The following is a 17,515-nucleotide window of genomic DNA, read 5'->3' as shown; positions in this document are numbered from 1 at the left end:
GTATTTACAGTTTTTGAATAATTGCTCTTCAAATCAATCAAGAACTCATTCAGAAACTCTTCGTTAAGTTTCACTGGTGAGAATTTTGACACTTCTTTCATGTAAAATATGTCAAAATCTTCACTTTTGGTAACGAGTTTTTAGTTCCTGAACGAGTTCTAAGGTTCAGAAAGAACACTTACGAAGGCGGGCGAAACACAAATTTTGAAAATTTAGAAGGGTTTTGTTAAACATGCTCATTGCAAATTGTGTGAAATGTTAACTTGAAAAAACTAATTTTTCTTTTACACAATTTGCAATGAGTGTGTTTAAGAAAACCCTTCTAAATTATCAAAATTTGTGTTTCAGCAGCCTTCGTGATCAACTCAGAAGTGTCCCAACCGGTTCTTTAAGAACCTTGCATCAGTAAAGGTGTGTTCCATACGAGGTTCTGAAAGAACAGGTTAAGACACCTGATTTGATCACAAAGTTGGCGTAGATATATGGGTGGAGGTAATACCATATATAACCGAATCAGATGTGCAGTGGCACCAAGAACTAACTCGTTCAAAAACTAAAAATTCGTTCACGGTAGTAAAGATTTTGACATATTTTATATGAAAGAAGTGTCAAAATCCTCACCAGTGAAACTTAACGAAGAGTTTTTGAACGAACTCCAAAGTTCGCTATAAACGCCATCTCTACCTTTCTTTAAAATCAGAAAATTACTTAGAAATCTATGCTTTATGTTTTGTGATAGGCACAACATTTTGTGAATCACAAGTAAATCTTAGTCAACCATTTTAAAAAAGGGTCTCAGCTCATACCTTGGGTATGCCCACCAGTGTATACTTTAGCCGTCATAATATCGTAGAAAATCTGGGCCTCCTAAAATCCAATATATGTCCATACCAGGTATGGCTCTCTAAAATCGGTCGATTCATTATTTTTGTCAGATGAGTAAAATAAATCGAAAAATTCAGAACCTGTCCCGGTTGCTAATAGTGAAAATAAAGATCGTTGAAATTTAACAAACAAAAGATCCTAAATATCAAGATTCTGAAGGAACAGGTTGAGACGACACTTTCGAGTTGATCAAAATTTTCCTGTGGCGCCAACTAGGTTTGTGGAACTTTATGTCAACGTTCTGAAAGAACAGGTTAAGACAACTCTGAGTTGATCACGAAGGCGGTGACACACAATTGCGTCAACGGCTGTGAAGTTTATACGTAAAATGGAACTTAACAAAAACAAAATTCTGAATTTTCGAGAAACATATTTTCTTTAAGTTTATAGGTTTCTTCCATCGCACGGTAAAAACGAATTTTGACAGGCCGAAAACAACCGACCGTCATCCACAGAAGCAAACATAACCGCAACTTAAACAAATTTCTTCGTTAAAACTTCAAAGTGAGGTTGTGTTGGCTTCTCTGTGGATGCCAATTGACATTTTGAACGACCTTGGAAGAAACCTATTTCTCACACTATCTGTTTATAAAATTTTGTGTCACTCGCCTTCCTTCGTGGTTGTCCTAGCCTGTTCTTTCAGAACTTTGCTTTATGTGACGATTAACTTAACAAAAAATTTGTATTTTCAAGTTGCTTTTTTACACAATATGTAATAGGTGCGTTTAACAAATTTGCTGTCATCTACCTTCGTTGGAGTTTTAACCTATTCTGTCAGAACTTTGGTAAAAACCCCCTAAAATGAAAACCAAAAAACTCACTAAAATAAGACTTTTTAAGCGTGAAAATTAGGCCTGAAAATCCTAATAGAGCATGTATACCATGCAGTTTATAGGTAGTTAAAACTGCAAAAACGCTATGTTCAGATGTAGAAAAATTGCTGACAGTTGAGGAAAACGTTTACAAATTGGCAAGGTTCTGCAAGCACAGGTTAATACACTTCTGAGTTGGTCACAAAGACGGTGGCATCAAAATCTCTGTGGCGCCAACTAAGTTTAAGATAGTCTCGATATGACGATTCCCATAAAGTACATACCCAATTAACCGAATTCTTCCGATTCAGAAATCGGATATCCTTCGGAAAAAGAACAATGGAGACCGTAGCGACATCTATTGTTCTTTTTCCGAAGGAATTCCGATTTTTTGAATCGGAAGAATTCGGTTAATTGGGATAAGAACATAAACTCTAAACTTTTCCGATGTTTTGAAACAACAGGTTAAGACACTTTCGAGTTGATCACGAAGCAGGGTTTTCCACACATATTGTGACATTGTGGGTGCTTTTAACAATTTTGATGTCACCAAGCTTCGTGGATGTCTTAACTTGTTCTTTCAGGGCCTTGCCTATAGGTGGCAAATAAAGGTGAAATCCAAGAAAAAAAAAATTGAAAGGCAATACAACTGAAATTTTTTGATTTTCACCTTGTCTGGCACTTCAGGCTTTTCAATAAAAATTGAATTTTTTGATGTGTACAAGCATAGCACTGATCCTAGCATTAACATTATTTTCTATGTTAATTTTAGCAATGAATGAACCAGCACGACAGAGTAAAGTTAACCAGGCAGAAGCGCTGATTTGTGAGTGCTATGGTAAAAGTCGTAGAACAAATGTTTTTTGTGTCGGGTAATGTAATAATGACATAGGTTTCATAGAAAGAAAGATTGGACATGTGCTTCCAGTATATGGTGGATTTTCCTAAAAAATAAAGAGATTTTTTCCAATCACGAAAACAAGTTTTATTTTTCTGCGATTGTTCTCTATTTTCAGATTACAGCCCTGTCAAATTAATTATCTTGAAAGTACTTCACGCAATCGAGAGATTTTCCTTAGGTATAAAGAGAGCTCCATCAGATGTTCACACATCAATTGTTTAGCAAACTTTCCCTTGGAAAATTCATTTAAAAAAAAACTTAATCGTAAAATAATGGTGGCTCCAACAGTGACTTTGTACAACGGATTCGAGATGCCAGTGCTTGGTCTGGAAACATGGCTGGTATGATATAATGCAAAAAAAAAATCGTAACAAGAAAATCAAAGTCAAAATGTCTATTAGACTGAAGGTGATAGTCTTGTGGATGCTGTAAAAGATGCTATCGATCTGGGATATAGAATGTTCGATACATCAAGATTCTATTGCAACGAAAAGGAATTGGGTAAAGGCATTCGAGCTAAGATTCGCGAAGGAGTTGTTCGACGTGAAGACATTATCGTCATTACGAAGGTAAAGAACTACTTATCTACGACGTATTTGAATTGATAAATTGACTGTGATTTTCATCGGAAATGTCGCGTTCCGTCGAAAACTAGCCATTTTTCACTATAGTGAAAACATGATTTAAAATCAAAATTTAAGAGAAAAGAGAAGGAAAATTATTTGAAATTATTTATGCGGAGAGAGAGAGAGACTGATATTCAAAAGAAGCTGACGATTTCGAAAGCTTCATATAAACTCAAGTCGGATTTAGTTTTAGGACAGCAATTTATCACAAGATGTGTTAAGTTCAAATACGCTTTGCATTGCGACACTAAAAATATTTTGTTCCATTTTACTAGCTGTGGAATACACATCACGATCCTGATGTTGTTGAACGAGCTTGCAAATACTCCTGCGAAGAATTAGGCTTAGACTATATTGATTTGTATCTTATGCAATCTCCAATGGGTTACGCATACCGTGGAGAGACCGACCATGATTTATGGCCGGAACATGCTGATGGATCGTTAGTGTTCAGGTATGCAAAGTTTGCAATTTAATTCAATTTCGGTTCATTTAAAATGTATTCTACTATCACAACCAAAACTAGTGACGTGGATTACGTTGATACCTACAAAGCAATGGAACAATTACTGGTGACGGGTATGGTTCGCAACATAGGAGTATCAAATTTTAACAGTCAACAAATTGATCGCTTATTGGCTAATTGCTCAATAAAACCGGTGGTCAATCAAGTAGAAGTCGGTCCTAGTCGTACGCAAAAGAAATTGATTCAGTTCTGCATGAATCGTGGCATACACATAATTGGGTTCAGTCCGCTAGGGCGACCTCATTACGCTATTTATCCAGACTTACCAAAGCTCGCTTTTTTGGATGATCGGGTTATTGCTATTGGAAACAAGTATGGTAAAACAGGTGCTCAAGTTGTGCTTCGATATTTGGTAATACGATCAGAAAATTCAGATTATTGCCGAGATTTTACTAATTTGAATTTCATTTGGGTGTTTCAGAGTCAATTGGGTGTAGCTTTGATTCCCAAATCGATTAACCAGGAACGGTTAAGTGAAAATATCAATATTTTCGATTTCGAATTGAATGACAACGAGATGGCTGTCATGGAAAGCTTTAACACGGGAAAACGTGCCTTGCCCATGAAGTATCAGTCGTTTAATTTCAACCATAAATATTTTCCGTACGATGCAGAGTTCTGATGTTCGTTGCGTTGGCTTTAATTATACGACTTTTCTCTCTTATAACTTATATTTAGCACAAAATATTGAAATAAATCTTTTTAAATAGTTCGCGCTGTTTTTCAAATAAAATTACTTGGAAAATTTCATTGAATTTTGTAGCAAAATTATCATAATTAGAAGCAGAGGTGGAAGCGGTGAAAGGAGCCAAAACCTGCAGTTTTCTTTAAGGCTTCAAAACGGACCCTGGACACTGTTCACGCTATTCCTCATTTTTTAAATGCTGCTATTGACAGAGTGTCCATCCCTAGCTTCAAAAGCATACAATTCGAGGAAGTGATAATAAAGAACTATTTATAAAGAACTAAGAGCTCTTTCAAGCATGCATTAGTGTGGCTCGATTCTATTTTTCACGAAAATTTTCAGCTTAGTAAAGCCGTTTTAGACAATGAAAGTAAACAGATAGGTATGGCCAAACGTTCAAATTTGTTCTAGCCGGAGCACATACGGATTTGCATGGCGCCACCTCAAACGAACTCATTTCTACTTATCTACTTTCATTGGTTTTAGACGGATCGTGGCACATTCGAAAGAAAATCATCGTCAAACTATACCTATTACGACACCGATTTGCATGACATAAAAGTGTGCTGATTTAAGACAAAATTGAAATTGAGTTAGATGAACACTGAATAGGGTATACGGATCTTGTTGACGTTTGTTTTCACCACAAGTCAGCAATTTTCTTTAGCTAAATATGGCGCTTTTGCAGTTTTCAGGGTAAACTAGTACGTCGTTCCATGCCCTAATATAGGGATTCCAGCGGAGAAGTTGAAAATTTGGAGACTTTAGTAATACGAGTATTGTTTGTATTTAACGGTTTTAACTCACACATTAAAAGCATTAGCCTTCGAGTATTTTCTACGTTCATGCTAATTTCTATGTTCATGCTAGGAGTAGTGCTGTGGCAAAATATTATGTAAATATCAAGTTACTTAGCTCTTAAATTGAGGAGTGTTCAAATATTTATTACGCACGGACTTGAATGGCTGGCTGGGTTCCAAAAAAAAGAACAAATTAATTTCTTACGTTTCCGATGGGCCAGGAAATATAGAAAAAATTATCTCTGTTAATTGTCTTAAAATTCTGCGCATCAACTTTTAAAGTCTCCCTATCCGAAAATGTACTCTCAATTGATTACATCTAACTCCTTCAAACATGAGTTTATAATTTGATAAATCTTCACATGGGTGTAAATCCCATAATTTTTGTTGATAATCCATATTTCTACTTGAGATTACTGAGCTCGGAACATTAAATCTGTAAACTTTCGACTACAAGCGGAGGAGACAACAGCGATTGTAGCAAGTGAATTAGATTCTATTATATATACAAATGGATCATCTCTATACCCATGTGATGCACACGGCTCGATTATTTTAAGTGGGTACAAAACCCGATTCTACTATATTCGGCTATATTGTAGTCTCGAGTGCAAAACTTTTGCACACTTCACTATCTAATCAGTGGGCTTTTTTATTTTCTTAAAATTATTTTTCTTCGAACAATAAGATTACTGCATAAGCGATCGCCGTACGCAGAGGAAGATAAGTTTGTACTTAAAAACTCCCTCACTGCTTAAAAATAATAACGCTTTTGCTCATGTGACTCAGCTATTTAATCCTCTTTTAGGTAAAACGTTTTGTATAAAATATTGCTTAGATAGATGTACATACTAGACAACAGTAATTTGATGGCAAAATGTACTAGAAATGTAACAGAAGTGTTCACAAATCTATTACATTTTAACGTTAGTTTCCAAACAGATTTAACTATAGAAATACTGAGTATAAATTCACTACCTTTATTGTTAGGAAATCTGTAACGAGTGTGAAATCTAACAATAAAGCTGTCCTCGGCAACCGTTCTATTATCCAAGGCTGTAAACTTTGGGGAGGTCACGCAGACAGCCATTTTATTAGATATGCGGGAACACACCATTTTACATTAAAAAAAACTCACCACATCATCACGGCGATGACAATCATCACAGTAGGTGAATTTTTGCAAAGTTCTGAAAGAACAGGTTAAGACAACCACGAAGGCGGGTGACACCAAATTTTATAAACAGATAGTGTGAGAAATCAACTTAAAGAAAATATTTTTCTCGAAAATTCAGAATTTTGTTTTTGTCAATTTGTATTTTTCATATAAACTTCGCAGCCGTTGACGCATTTTTGTGTCACCGCCCTCGTGATCAACTCAGAGTTGTTGTCTTAACCTGTTCTTTCAGAATCTTGAATTTTCGTAAGAAATCCGCCATGTTATCATCAAGTGTCACCCAAGGTAAATAATTCGGGTGAATATAAGAATTGTTATGTTGTATCCGTGACTTTTGGCATGATAATGTTGTTGGACCTGCGTTGTTTTGTATTGAGTGGTGTCATGTGTTGCAACGTAACAATGTGAAATCTACATGTGTCCAACATTAAAAAAATTAAATTCATCCGAAAGTTTGGATCCGTGTGTTTTTGCAAAGTATATAAACACTGAAGGTAACACAAATCCGCAATGTTGTTATAATGTTGGACACAAGTCAAATTTACTTTGTAAACACATGCCAAAACTCAATACTATACAACACACTTCCAACAACATTATCGCGCCAAACGTCACGGATGCAACATAACAAATCTTATATTCACCCGGAACTTGGGGTCCGCATTTCTTGCTATTCCCTGAGGATTTGCGTTACCTTCAGTATGTACATTCACCTTGTGCTTTTGCGTTTTTGCAGTACCTTCTCTATGTTTATATACTTTCGTGTCACCCGCGTATCTGTATCTGCGTGACCTCCCTAAAGTTTACAGCCTTGCTATTATCAATTATGACCAATAGGACATGGAACTTGTTGACATTTTCACTACTTAAATTTTCTTTAGCTGAATGTAGCGGTTTTGTAGTTTCCAGGGCAAACCATCCTGAACCAACCGTGTTCAGCTATGAGAACAAGGATATCGTTTTTGTAGTTTTCAGGATATACTAGTATGCCATACTATGAGGAAATCTCAGTTGGCCTGTAGAGGCGTCACAATTCTATTTAGTACTTCATTATTTGCGCTTTATTTTCAGTTGATATAACTGCACTCTGGTAAAATATCCCTGAAATGTCATAAGCTGTGAAGTTGGTTCACAAAAAAATGGAGCGCTGACATTAGTCATTTTATGACGAAATTTAATGCATACGAAAATCTACTACATTTGAGCAATAGTTGCCAGGCAACACTTCCCTATGCCCTATCAGTTTATAGGTTCATTATGTGATCTTTTGTTTGAAATGTAAACTGCAACGTATACGTAACGTAAACAAAACGAATGGCCTCTTTTCTATTGTTTAAAGAGTAAGAGGAGAGAAAATGAAGTGTTTTTTCCCAATGAAAGTATAAACCAGGTATGGTCTGTTCATACAAACCGGAGAACCTCTCATGAGAGGTGAGTTTGTTTATATGAAATCGCTATGTCCTCCGCTTCATACACAGTTTGACATTCGACCATACCTTGTGTTGACGTTGATTGTTTTTTCCGTATGTGGAAGACAGAGCTTACTCTTGACATAAAAACCTTTTTATCGAAGAGTTTCATCCATGATGTCAGAAATGTGTACTACCACACAATTTTGTACTACACAATCGATGTTACGCCTAGGTCCGTTTCAGGTTGATAAAATCCATATCCGTCTCCCGATTCGCTCGTAATGCTCGTATAACTTATTACTAAGGACACCAACTTGCAACAGATTCGGCTATATGGCCCACTGCTGGATTCAGTTCCACTGACACAATTAAATGGAAGAAAATGACAGTAATGTCGATATCGGTAGTGCATCAACATACGTGTGTTTTTAAAACTATTTTGAAGATTACAAAAATTTTCCCTTTTACAAGTCTAACATCCAGCCGAATATTAACATTTTCTTTGAGTCGATCAGCCTAGTTGTGGCTGCAACCATAAAGATGAGAGGTCTTGCTTTATCGCTGATGACCATGTCGCTGACGGCGGTAGTGGTCTTTAATGCCTATTATCAGAAAAAGCAATTTTATCCCTCTGTTGTGTACATAACAAAATCCAATCCGTGCATGGCTGTAAGTATGAAAATTGGCGTTTGTCCGATAATAATTTAATGTGGCCAAATCACATGCGCCCCCCATTGGAGAACATGATATGTCGATATGCGACGAAAATCTGAATCTTCGAAACATACGTGTCTTTCTCCCGTTATTTCGTCACAGACTTTGTTTATTCAAGTGACAAGTGACGAGTCTAGTGGAAGGGAATTCATGTGGAGTCATTTATTGCAGTGAACACAATCGAATGTGTGCAATCATTTATGTCTCTCTCTGGAATAGTTATGAATAATTCAACAATTCGAAAAGTAAATCGATAGATTGACAGGCAGAATGTTACAGTCGAAGCATCGAAGGTTGAGAAGGTGGGTAGGGTTTAGCAGTTAGAGGTAGAATTGCTGTAATTCACTTTAGAGTTTATTGAAAGAAGAAAATATAATTTGAGTCCACTTCGACCTTGGCCTGCCTGACAGGTTAGGTGTGGAATCCTCAAGGAGTTCTCATGTTTTTCTGATTTATTTCGAAACTCAAAATATGTCTCAGCTGGCTTTGGGTATCAGTGGAAGGGTGTGAATAAGGAACAGGTGCAGATTCACTGGCAGGGGATTTAAGAAAAAACATCAAAGTTTTCTTGGAGATTCTTGACCTAGTAAAGTTTTAGAATTAAATTTTTCTTATGACAGATGCCATGCTCTTGATCCTGCAAAATGATTTCCCAGATAACTCACCTCACACGCCTCTTCTTCTAGGTGATATACATTCAATCACTTGCACTGGTACTGATGATGGGGAAACTAATGAGAAAGGTATGTCGCAGATGTCGCACTGTCCTAACATTTGGTGGAACTAAATTCATTTCTCGACAAAATTCGCAGATTTTCCTGGGAACACTGAGAGCAGCCGAATTTGAACACTTAATGGAACGATTCTGGTACGCGCTAACCGAAACCTGTCTGGCGTTCACAGTATTCCGCGACGATTTCAATCCGAAATTTGTGGCTTTGTTTACGGTGTTGCTGTTTCTGAAAAGTTTCCATTGGCTGGCAGAGGATCGTGTGGATTATGTAAAGTGGAACGAAACTCGTCGACAAAGTTCGAATTAACTTTTGGGCCATTTCAGATGGAACGATCGCCAATTATCGGTTGGTTATTCCATTTCCGAGTGTCGGCACTGTTGACTGTTCTGGGTCTGCTGGACTACATGATGATCTCGCACGCCTACTATTCTACCGTAGCCAAAGGTGCCACCGTTCAATTAGTGTTCGGATTCGAGTACGCAATTCTGATCACCATGGTAATCAATACCATGATCAAGTACATCCTTCATGGAGCTGAAATGAGAGCCGACAGTCCATGGGAAAATAAGGCGGTTTTCCTGTTGTATACCGAATTGGTCATCGGATTGATACGAGTGGTTTTGTACGTTTTGTTTGTGGTCATCATGGTTCGCATCTACACATTGCCGTTGTTTGCATTCCGACCGATGTACTACACCATGAGGTAGACTGCTTTTGGCTTTGTTCGACGATGGAATTTTGTTGTCAATTTTCCCCAATTTCCAGAAATTTCAAGAAAGCACTGAACGACGTCATACTATCACGACGGGCGATCAACAACATGAACACTTTATATCCCGACGCAACTGCCGAAGAGCTGTCACAATCGGATAGTATTTGCATCATCTGTCGGTAAGATCGGCATGCGTCATTTGAAATAAGAACAAATCGTTACAATCGATGATTGCAGAGAGGACATGGTTCATAGCTCGAAAAAACTGCCCTGTGGTCACATATTCCATACAGCCTGTCTACGTTCGTGGTTCCAGCGCCAGCAGACATGCCCCACTTGTCGACTCAATATTCTACGAACGACAACACGGCCAGCAACAGCTAACGTTCAAAATGATCCCAATGCGAATCCACCGAATCCGGTTGCACCAGATGCTAATCCTATTCAAGGCATCCCACCGAATCAGAATATGCCTCAAGGTAATCCGAGACGGGCTAACATTCGTAACAAAGTTTCCACTCTCAAATGTGTCGATTTTTCATGCTCAGCCGGCCCAAATCCATTTGCAAATCTTATTCCGCCGCCGGGAGTTATGTTCCCTCCGACTCAACCGTTCATTCCACCGTTTCCTATGCTACCGCCATTTATGATGCCTCCGCCGATGCCACCAAATTTGGACACGTTAAGCGAAGATGAGATAAGGGCTCTGGAGGGAACAGAACGACGGAATGTCGAGGCGAGAATAAAGGTAAAATCTGATTGGCAGGTCCGCGTAATTTGAATAAAATTTACTCAAATTTCGCAGTTGCTCCGAAACGTTCAACTGATGATGGATGCATCATTCGCCTTGATGAATCAATATGCAGCGATAACAGCAAATATTGCTGTAAATGAAACCGCTCCACCATCTGCTGTACCATCACCAGCACCAGCAGCAGCAGCAACACCTATCGAAATTGCGGAAGCCACAAATGTGACGGTGGAAAATGTAGCAGCCAAAGTAATCAGTTCGTCGGCAACTGACGTGAACATGCCGAGCACGTCAGCCGAAGCTAAGAAACGGAATCAAGAAGACTTAATAAAAATCGAAGACCTCGGTAGTGATGACCAAGATGAAATTTGTAGCGCAAATTTAAGAGGCGAAACGTCCGAGGCCAGTGAATTGCGCCGAAGGCGCTTGCAGAAGTTTCTACAAACCGAACAAAAAAATTGATTTCCTGCTTGGAATGTGGAACCTCAAAGTAAATTAAACGAAAAATTAAAAATTAAAATTTGCATTTTCCATGGCGGTCGGGAACACAAAAACCATCGTTTTCAATTCAAAAAGAGAATCGACCGCTTTAATAGTAATGAGGTTAATGTCACACATCCAAACACTGTACTCAACCCAAACTCGATCCGAACGTGCGCACTTAAAACTTAAATTCTTTGTATTTCTTTGTCTGCTTCGACGACGGATCGGTTCCCTGCTGTCGCTTACGTTTCGATTTCTGTCTGGCCACATGCTCAGCCAACATATCCGACAGATCTTCCTTCTGAAGGTGACTCTGTTGCTCTCGCATTTGTTGTTCGTATCGTTGGGCCATTGCATCATTGTCCATGTCCAATTCGGATGGATCCAGCGCCAATTCGACCATACCTTCACGATCGATGGGCGCTCCTCCGCGATGTGTGGTAAGATTCGCATTTGCTGCTTTGCCGGCAGCAGTCGTCATGTCGTACACATGCGTTGAGCCCATCATCGAAGCACCGATACGATCGGTACGTTTTTCGGGTAGCACTTGGTACAATACTGGCGTTTCATTGCTGAAAAGAGAAATTTTCAGGAGTTAGGAATCCGTCAGTCACTTCGTGACACAACAACACCACTTACTCTTCCATTTCGTTTTCGATCTTCTTCTTTCTCAATTCGATGGTGTCGGGCGTTTCCATTCCAGCCGGAATACTAGTCAATCCAGATGGTGTTACCAATCCTTCGGCTGGTGTCACCAATCCACTTTCATCAGTTGCATCACCCAAATCTTCACCCTCCTCCTCTTCTTCTTCGGATGATTCTTCGGATTCCGATTCCAGTTCACCCCACATATTGCGATCAATGTCACCTTCCTCGACTCCGCTCTGAAAGAAAAGACATTCTCATCAGTTGGCCCGTAGAGAAACAATCGAACCGGCAAAATCCTTACATCTGGATCCATTGAACTCGTTCCGAATACGTCACCGTACAACGGTTTTCCTTTTTCGTCAACAGGTGGCTTACCCCAACCGCCTGCATGATATCCGAATGAAGTGCCTTCCGGTATTGGAGCATTTAAGCCGGGAATTTTCAAATTTGGATAACTGGGCGGCGGTCCATATCGCTGTTGTGCGATCAACCATGGTGGTGGAATCTTGTGACAATTCGGTCCGATCGGCATGCCCAATGCAGTGCGCAGCTCTTCGGACAAGTCTCCTGGTTTCTTCTCTTTCAATCTTGTCTCGAACTCCTTTCCCTCGTAATACAAATCGCCGTGGATGGTCATCCTCGGTTTAGTTTGCCATCTGTGTAAAAGTAAGATGAGAAATTGAGCAAGTGATGAGTGAAACCGTAGCATGAGTGTACTTACTTAAAGAATGCGTCGTGCAATTTCTGGTAGTCAATGTCAATTTTTCCCATTTTCGGTCTAGCTCGTTCTCTCATCTTTGCCTTCAACGTCTTCGCTTCATCCTTTTCCTGCAACGACGCTCGCATCTCCATAATGCCAGTTTTCTTTATAAATGCCGGCAAATCGAACGGTGGCTTCTCGATACCTCGTTTCCCTTGCAAATATTTCCGTTTGAAGCACCAATGGCGCGGCACCTGAACGGTGTTTCGATGTGCCTTCAATTGGACCAATAATTTCGGATCGCGTGCGGTAACGTCATGCATTTCAACGACATCCGGCCGATTTACCAGCTGCTTCAATTCGGCAACACTAAGCCGGGTCAACTTCTTCAGTTTCCTCTTCGACAATTTCTCCTTGTCTTCCTTCTTCTCCTCGTCCATTTCGATGTCGTCGTCATCGATTGCCTTCTCTTTGTCCTTTTTGATTTGATTGTTCTTTTCATCTAATGCAGCCGCTGCAAGCTGCTGTGCTGACGGTTTGTCCTCAAGTTTGAAGATTTCGAAAACACGATAGAATTGACGATACATCGGAGCCAATTCAGCTACCGTTATCTTGTCCGGAACGTATTCGATGGCCACATCCTCAGTGGAACCATTTTTCTCTTGGTCGCTCTCAGCTACTTTATCGAATCGTTTATCGTCGCTATCACGCTGTGTGGCTTGACGCTTTTGTCGATTTTGCTTCTTACGCCGCTTCTTTTTCTTATTCTTATCCAATCGACCTTGCACAGTGGACGTAACTTGTTCTACCGTTTGCAGATCATCATCATCCGAATCACCATCCACGTCGCCATATTCGGTGCTGATGACTCCTTGCTGATTTTTTTGACTCTTTTCCGTCACATCAATTGGCAGTTCACCATCCGTGCGGCCCAACTCACCAGCCAGTTGATCCTTAAAGGCGAATACATCTTCCAAAGCCTTGGGAAGTATCACTTCGCTGGGACTTTTGCTTTTCATATCATCGGGCTTGTCCACCTTCATTGACATCAACGATGGCAACTCGTTTGCATTTCCATTGTCCGCTGATGCTGGTATGTCGTCGCTCCAATTCGGATTGGGCATAGCATTTATCGGTGGCAGTGTCGGCAGTAACGGTGGAGGTGGCATAACTCGCGTCGGTGGAATATTTGGAGACACACCGGGTGGATTTGGTGGCGGCACGGACATCATTTGATGCATCATTTCAATCTCATGTTCAGCCATTGAGTGCATCATTGACCGCGTTTGACGCTACAATTGAAAAGTAAAATTGGGTAAATAAGCGAAATCAGATAGCAAATCTTAACCTCAAATGTTTCTCAAACAATTTTGATGTAATTGGCTGAAATATGCCGATATCGGTGAAAGTTTTGATCTGTGCACAAACCTTGTTGCTGTTGTCATCCATAATGTGGAAATTAGTTGGCTCTTTGTTGACTTTTATCAGAATATTCTGTTGTAAACGTAATAATAAACACACAAAACTCGAAAATATTGAAACTTCAGATGAGATGTCAAAAAATAAACGATTCGCCTAGAGCTGCCGGCGCTGCCGGTAATATCGGTAGAGTAGATTACAGGATTACAGGTTATGGAATAGTATTCAAGGCACCAAAATTTAAATGAATTTATCAAAAAAGCTTCGTCAATTGATCCCTTTAATATAACGGAAGTTTTACTCCCAACATTCATATGTATAAGAACTTGAAGCAAATAAGAACCGTTTACGGTCACAAGTAATAGTGAGGAATGAATGAAAATAAGAGAGATGTTTCCACTTTGAATCCACAATTCAGAATGTGTGAACTGACTCGCTTATACGCAATGCACTGTCAAGCAAAATTGAATGATACAGTCGATACAGTTCAAAGTATAAATGTGAAATGTTGACGGATGCAAGGTTCTGAAAGAACAGGTTGAGACACTTACGATATCAACACACAAATTTTGACAATTTAGACATGTTTTGTTAAACTCACTCATTTTAGATTGCATTGAAAACTTTAGAGCCAAACCACATCGAAACTTTCTGTCGTGAAGTGACAGTTTTGACATTGACATTTTTGACGTTGTCATTTGTGACATCTGAAAAATGTTGTCATAACCTCAACTCAAAACGTGAACTGTACACAAAACTTGTCTTATACAATTAATTTTGAATAATATTACAGTGGTATAGTAGCAGTATTGTAATACCTACGATAATACTGTAATATTATTCAAAACTAATCGTTTAAAGACAAGTTTTGTGTACAGTTCACGTTTTCAGTTGAGGTTATGACGGAATTTTTCAGATGTCAAAAATGACAACGTCTAAAATGTCAATGTCAAAACTGTCATTTCGAAACAGAAACTTTCGATGTGGTTTGGCTCTTAAGAAAAAAAATTATTTTTATCAGGGTGACATTTCACACAGTGTGAGTTAACAAAAATTTCAAAAATTCGTCTATTTTAGATTTTAGTACCTTCGCTGAGGAATCACTAGAAATAGACGGATTTTGAAAATTCGTCTATTCTGGATTTTACAGTAGCTTTGCTACTATTTTTTGCGGCAATCCACGCCATTAGTCGTATAAATTTATAAGTCAGAGAGAGCTTTTTTCTCCTTTGTTACGATCTGTCTGTTTTTTTTATTTTGCGATTTTTGTATGGAAATGAAAACTAAAATTGAAATGTCTTTGCTGTTTTAAGTGGTTTTTCATATTTTTTTGGACCAAAATGTTTTAAAATGTGTTTGGAATCGATTGACATTAACAAAATAATAAAATAGAAAAAAATATTTTCACACAATCTGTTAATGCCAATCGATTCCAAACACAATTTAAAACATGTTGGTCCAAAAATATATGAAAAACCACTTAAAACAGCAAAGATATATCAATTTTAATTTGCATTTCCATACGAAATCGCAAAATAGAAAAACTGACAGATCGTAACAAAGGAGAAAAAAGCTCTCTCTGACGTATAAATTTATACGACTAATGGCGTGGATTCGTAAGAGGACGAATTTTCTAAGAAGGTTAAAAATCTATAAAGTTCATTACTGGAAAATATCAATAATGGCTGATGAAACAGGGAATTCTGAAAGAACAGGTTAAGACACTTACGAAGGCGGTCGAAACACAAATCTTGAAAATTTAGACATATTTGGTTATACTCACGCATTAAAGATTGTATGAAAAGAAAACTTGAAGAAGAAAAAATTATTTTATCAAGTTGACATTTACACAATCTGTAATGAGTGTGTTTTACAAAAAATGTCTAAATTGTCAAAATTTGTGTTTCACCGCCTTCGATCTTAACCTGTTCTTTCAGAACCTTGATAATCTTGATTTGTTTGTGATATGTGAGCATTACGGTCAAATGTTGATAAGATCTTGAGATTCGTTCGAAATAAGATCATCCTGAGAGTACCATATGGCATATGATATGCGAACCATTGCTGATACATCTGGAAGTAATCTTGAGATGATCTCAATGCCATTTTCTTTTCTTGATTTGTGCTAACTTCACCCACATTATTTGACTAGGTTTACGCAAGGTTCTGAAAGAACAGGTTAAGACACTTGCGAAGGCGGGTGAAACACAAATCTTGACAATTCAGACATCCCAACAAAAATCTCTTCGAGAAAAGTGTGACGCAGTCTTTGAAGTACAATTTCTAAAATTAATGATATCGCTAGAGTTGACGCTTTCAGCTTCGTTACGCAAAAATTAAATTTTACACACAATTTTAGTTCAAACAAGCTGGCTTAGTTTTCTCATCATCTGCCAAATAATTTTTACCAAAAAAAATATGCCTGGAAACAACCAAAATTTTACCAAAAAAATCTGCGTCGCATGTGGAAGATACATTTTCTTGCTGGTCTGTTCCTATGAACATTTGCCACTTTGCGACGCAGATTTTTTTGGTAAAATTTTGGTTGTTTCCAGTCAAATTTTTTTTGGTAAAAATTATTTGGCAGAAGATGAGAAAATCTAAGCCAGCTTGTTTGAACTAAAATTGTGTGTAAAATTTTATTTTTGCGTAACGAAGCTGAAAGCGTCAACTCTAGCGATATCATTCATTTTAGAAATTGTACTTCAAAGACTGCGTCCCACTTTTCTCGAAGAGATTTTTGTTGGGATATCAGTCGCTTTAGAAGTTTTAGAACACTGCTTTTTATAACAGTTTATAACAGAAATTCGGAAATTTGGCAAAATTTGAAAATTTGACGAGATTCGAAAATTTGATGATATTCGAAAATTTGACGAAAATCATAAATTTGACGAAATTCGAAAATTTGAAGAAAATCGAAAATTTGACGAAATTCGAAAATTTGACGAAATTCGAAAATTTGACGAAATTCGAAAATTTAACGAAAATTGAACATTTGATGAAAATCGAAAATTTGACGAAATTCAAAAATTTGACGAAATTCGAAAATTTGACGAAATTCGAAAATTTGACGAAGTTTAACGAAAATCGAAAATTTGACGAAAATCGAAAATTTGACGAAATTCGAAAATTTGACGAAATTCGAAAATTTGACGAAATTCGAAAATTTGACGAAATTCGAAAATTTGACGAAAATCGAAAATTTGACGAAATTTGAAAATTTGACGAAGAAAGTAATTCTCTATCTGCCACCATTCAAGAAATATCTCCAAAACCCCAATTGACCCACTCATTTCCAACTTTCGACATTTTTCACATATGCCCCTCTGTTCTACTCGTAAAACTCTGAGACTTTGCCGAAGAAAGTAACTTTCATAACCCAAAAAAATATTAGTCCTTTCATCCTACGCTCGAGTAGCTCAAAATTTGGTCACTCTAATCACTCTAGCTCAAACGAATCTGACCCGATTTTTTAAATTATTTTTTTGTTCGAATTGTGTTACGAATACCTTTCATTTGATGGGTCGCAC

The 17,515-nt window shown here is 38.0% G+C and overlaps 3 protein-coding genes across 3 annotated transcripts; 2 read left to right on the top strand and 1 right to left on the bottom strand.

Annotated features, from left to right (window-relative positions):
* The first annotated feature begins 2,794 nt into the window (after positions 1–2,794).
* Positions 2,795–4,462, top strand: LOC119074470 (1,5-anhydro-D-fructose reductase-like). Its single transcript, XM_037180612.1, has 5 exons — positions 2,795–2,939; positions 3,000–3,167; positions 3,500–3,678; positions 3,751–4,102; positions 4,172–4,462. The coding sequence occupies exons 1-5, from the start codon at positions 2,871–2,873 to the stop codon at positions 4,370–4,372; spliced, it is 969 nt and encodes a 322-aa protein (XP_037036507.1). The 5' UTR covers positions 2,795–2,870; the 3' UTR covers positions 4,373–4,462.
* Positions 4,463–8,193: 3,731 nt separating this feature from the next.
* On the top strand, positions 8,194–11,242 carry LOC119074468 (E3 ubiquitin-protein ligase HRD1). Its single transcript, XM_037180609.1, has 8 exons — positions 8,194–8,493; positions 9,225–9,281; positions 9,351–9,539; positions 9,596–9,975; positions 10,038–10,163; positions 10,222–10,463; positions 10,533–10,732; positions 10,790–11,242. Exons 1-8 carry the CDS (start codon positions 8,365–8,367, stop codon positions 11,195–11,197), a joined length of 1,731 nt encoding a protein of 576 aa, XP_037036504.1. The 5' UTR covers positions 8,194–8,364; the 3' UTR covers positions 11,198–11,242.
* Positions 11,243–14,129, bottom strand: LOC119074467 (splicing factor 3B subunit 2). Its single transcript, XM_037180608.1, has 5 exons — positions 13,995–14,129; positions 12,588–13,858; positions 12,168–12,522; positions 11,858–12,102; positions 11,243–11,790 (listed from the first exon to the last, which is right to left on the bottom strand). Exons 1-5 carry the CDS (start codon positions 14,013–14,015, stop codon positions 11,397–11,399), a joined length of 2,286 nt encoding a protein of 761 aa, XP_037036503.1. The 5' UTR covers positions 14,016–14,129; the 3' UTR covers positions 11,243–11,396.
* Positions 14,130–17,515: the final 3,386 nt, after the last annotated feature.

Source organism: Bradysia coprophila, unplaced genomic scaffold (assembly GCF_014529535.1).
Source record: "Bradysia coprophila strain Holo2 unplaced genomic scaffold, BU_Bcop_v1 contig_151, whole genome shotgun sequence".
Classification (NCBI taxonomy): Eukaryota; Metazoa; Arthropoda; class Insecta; order Diptera; family Sciaridae; genus Bradysia; species Bradysia coprophila.
This window is presented reverse-complemented; position numbering and strand designations above follow the sequence as displayed.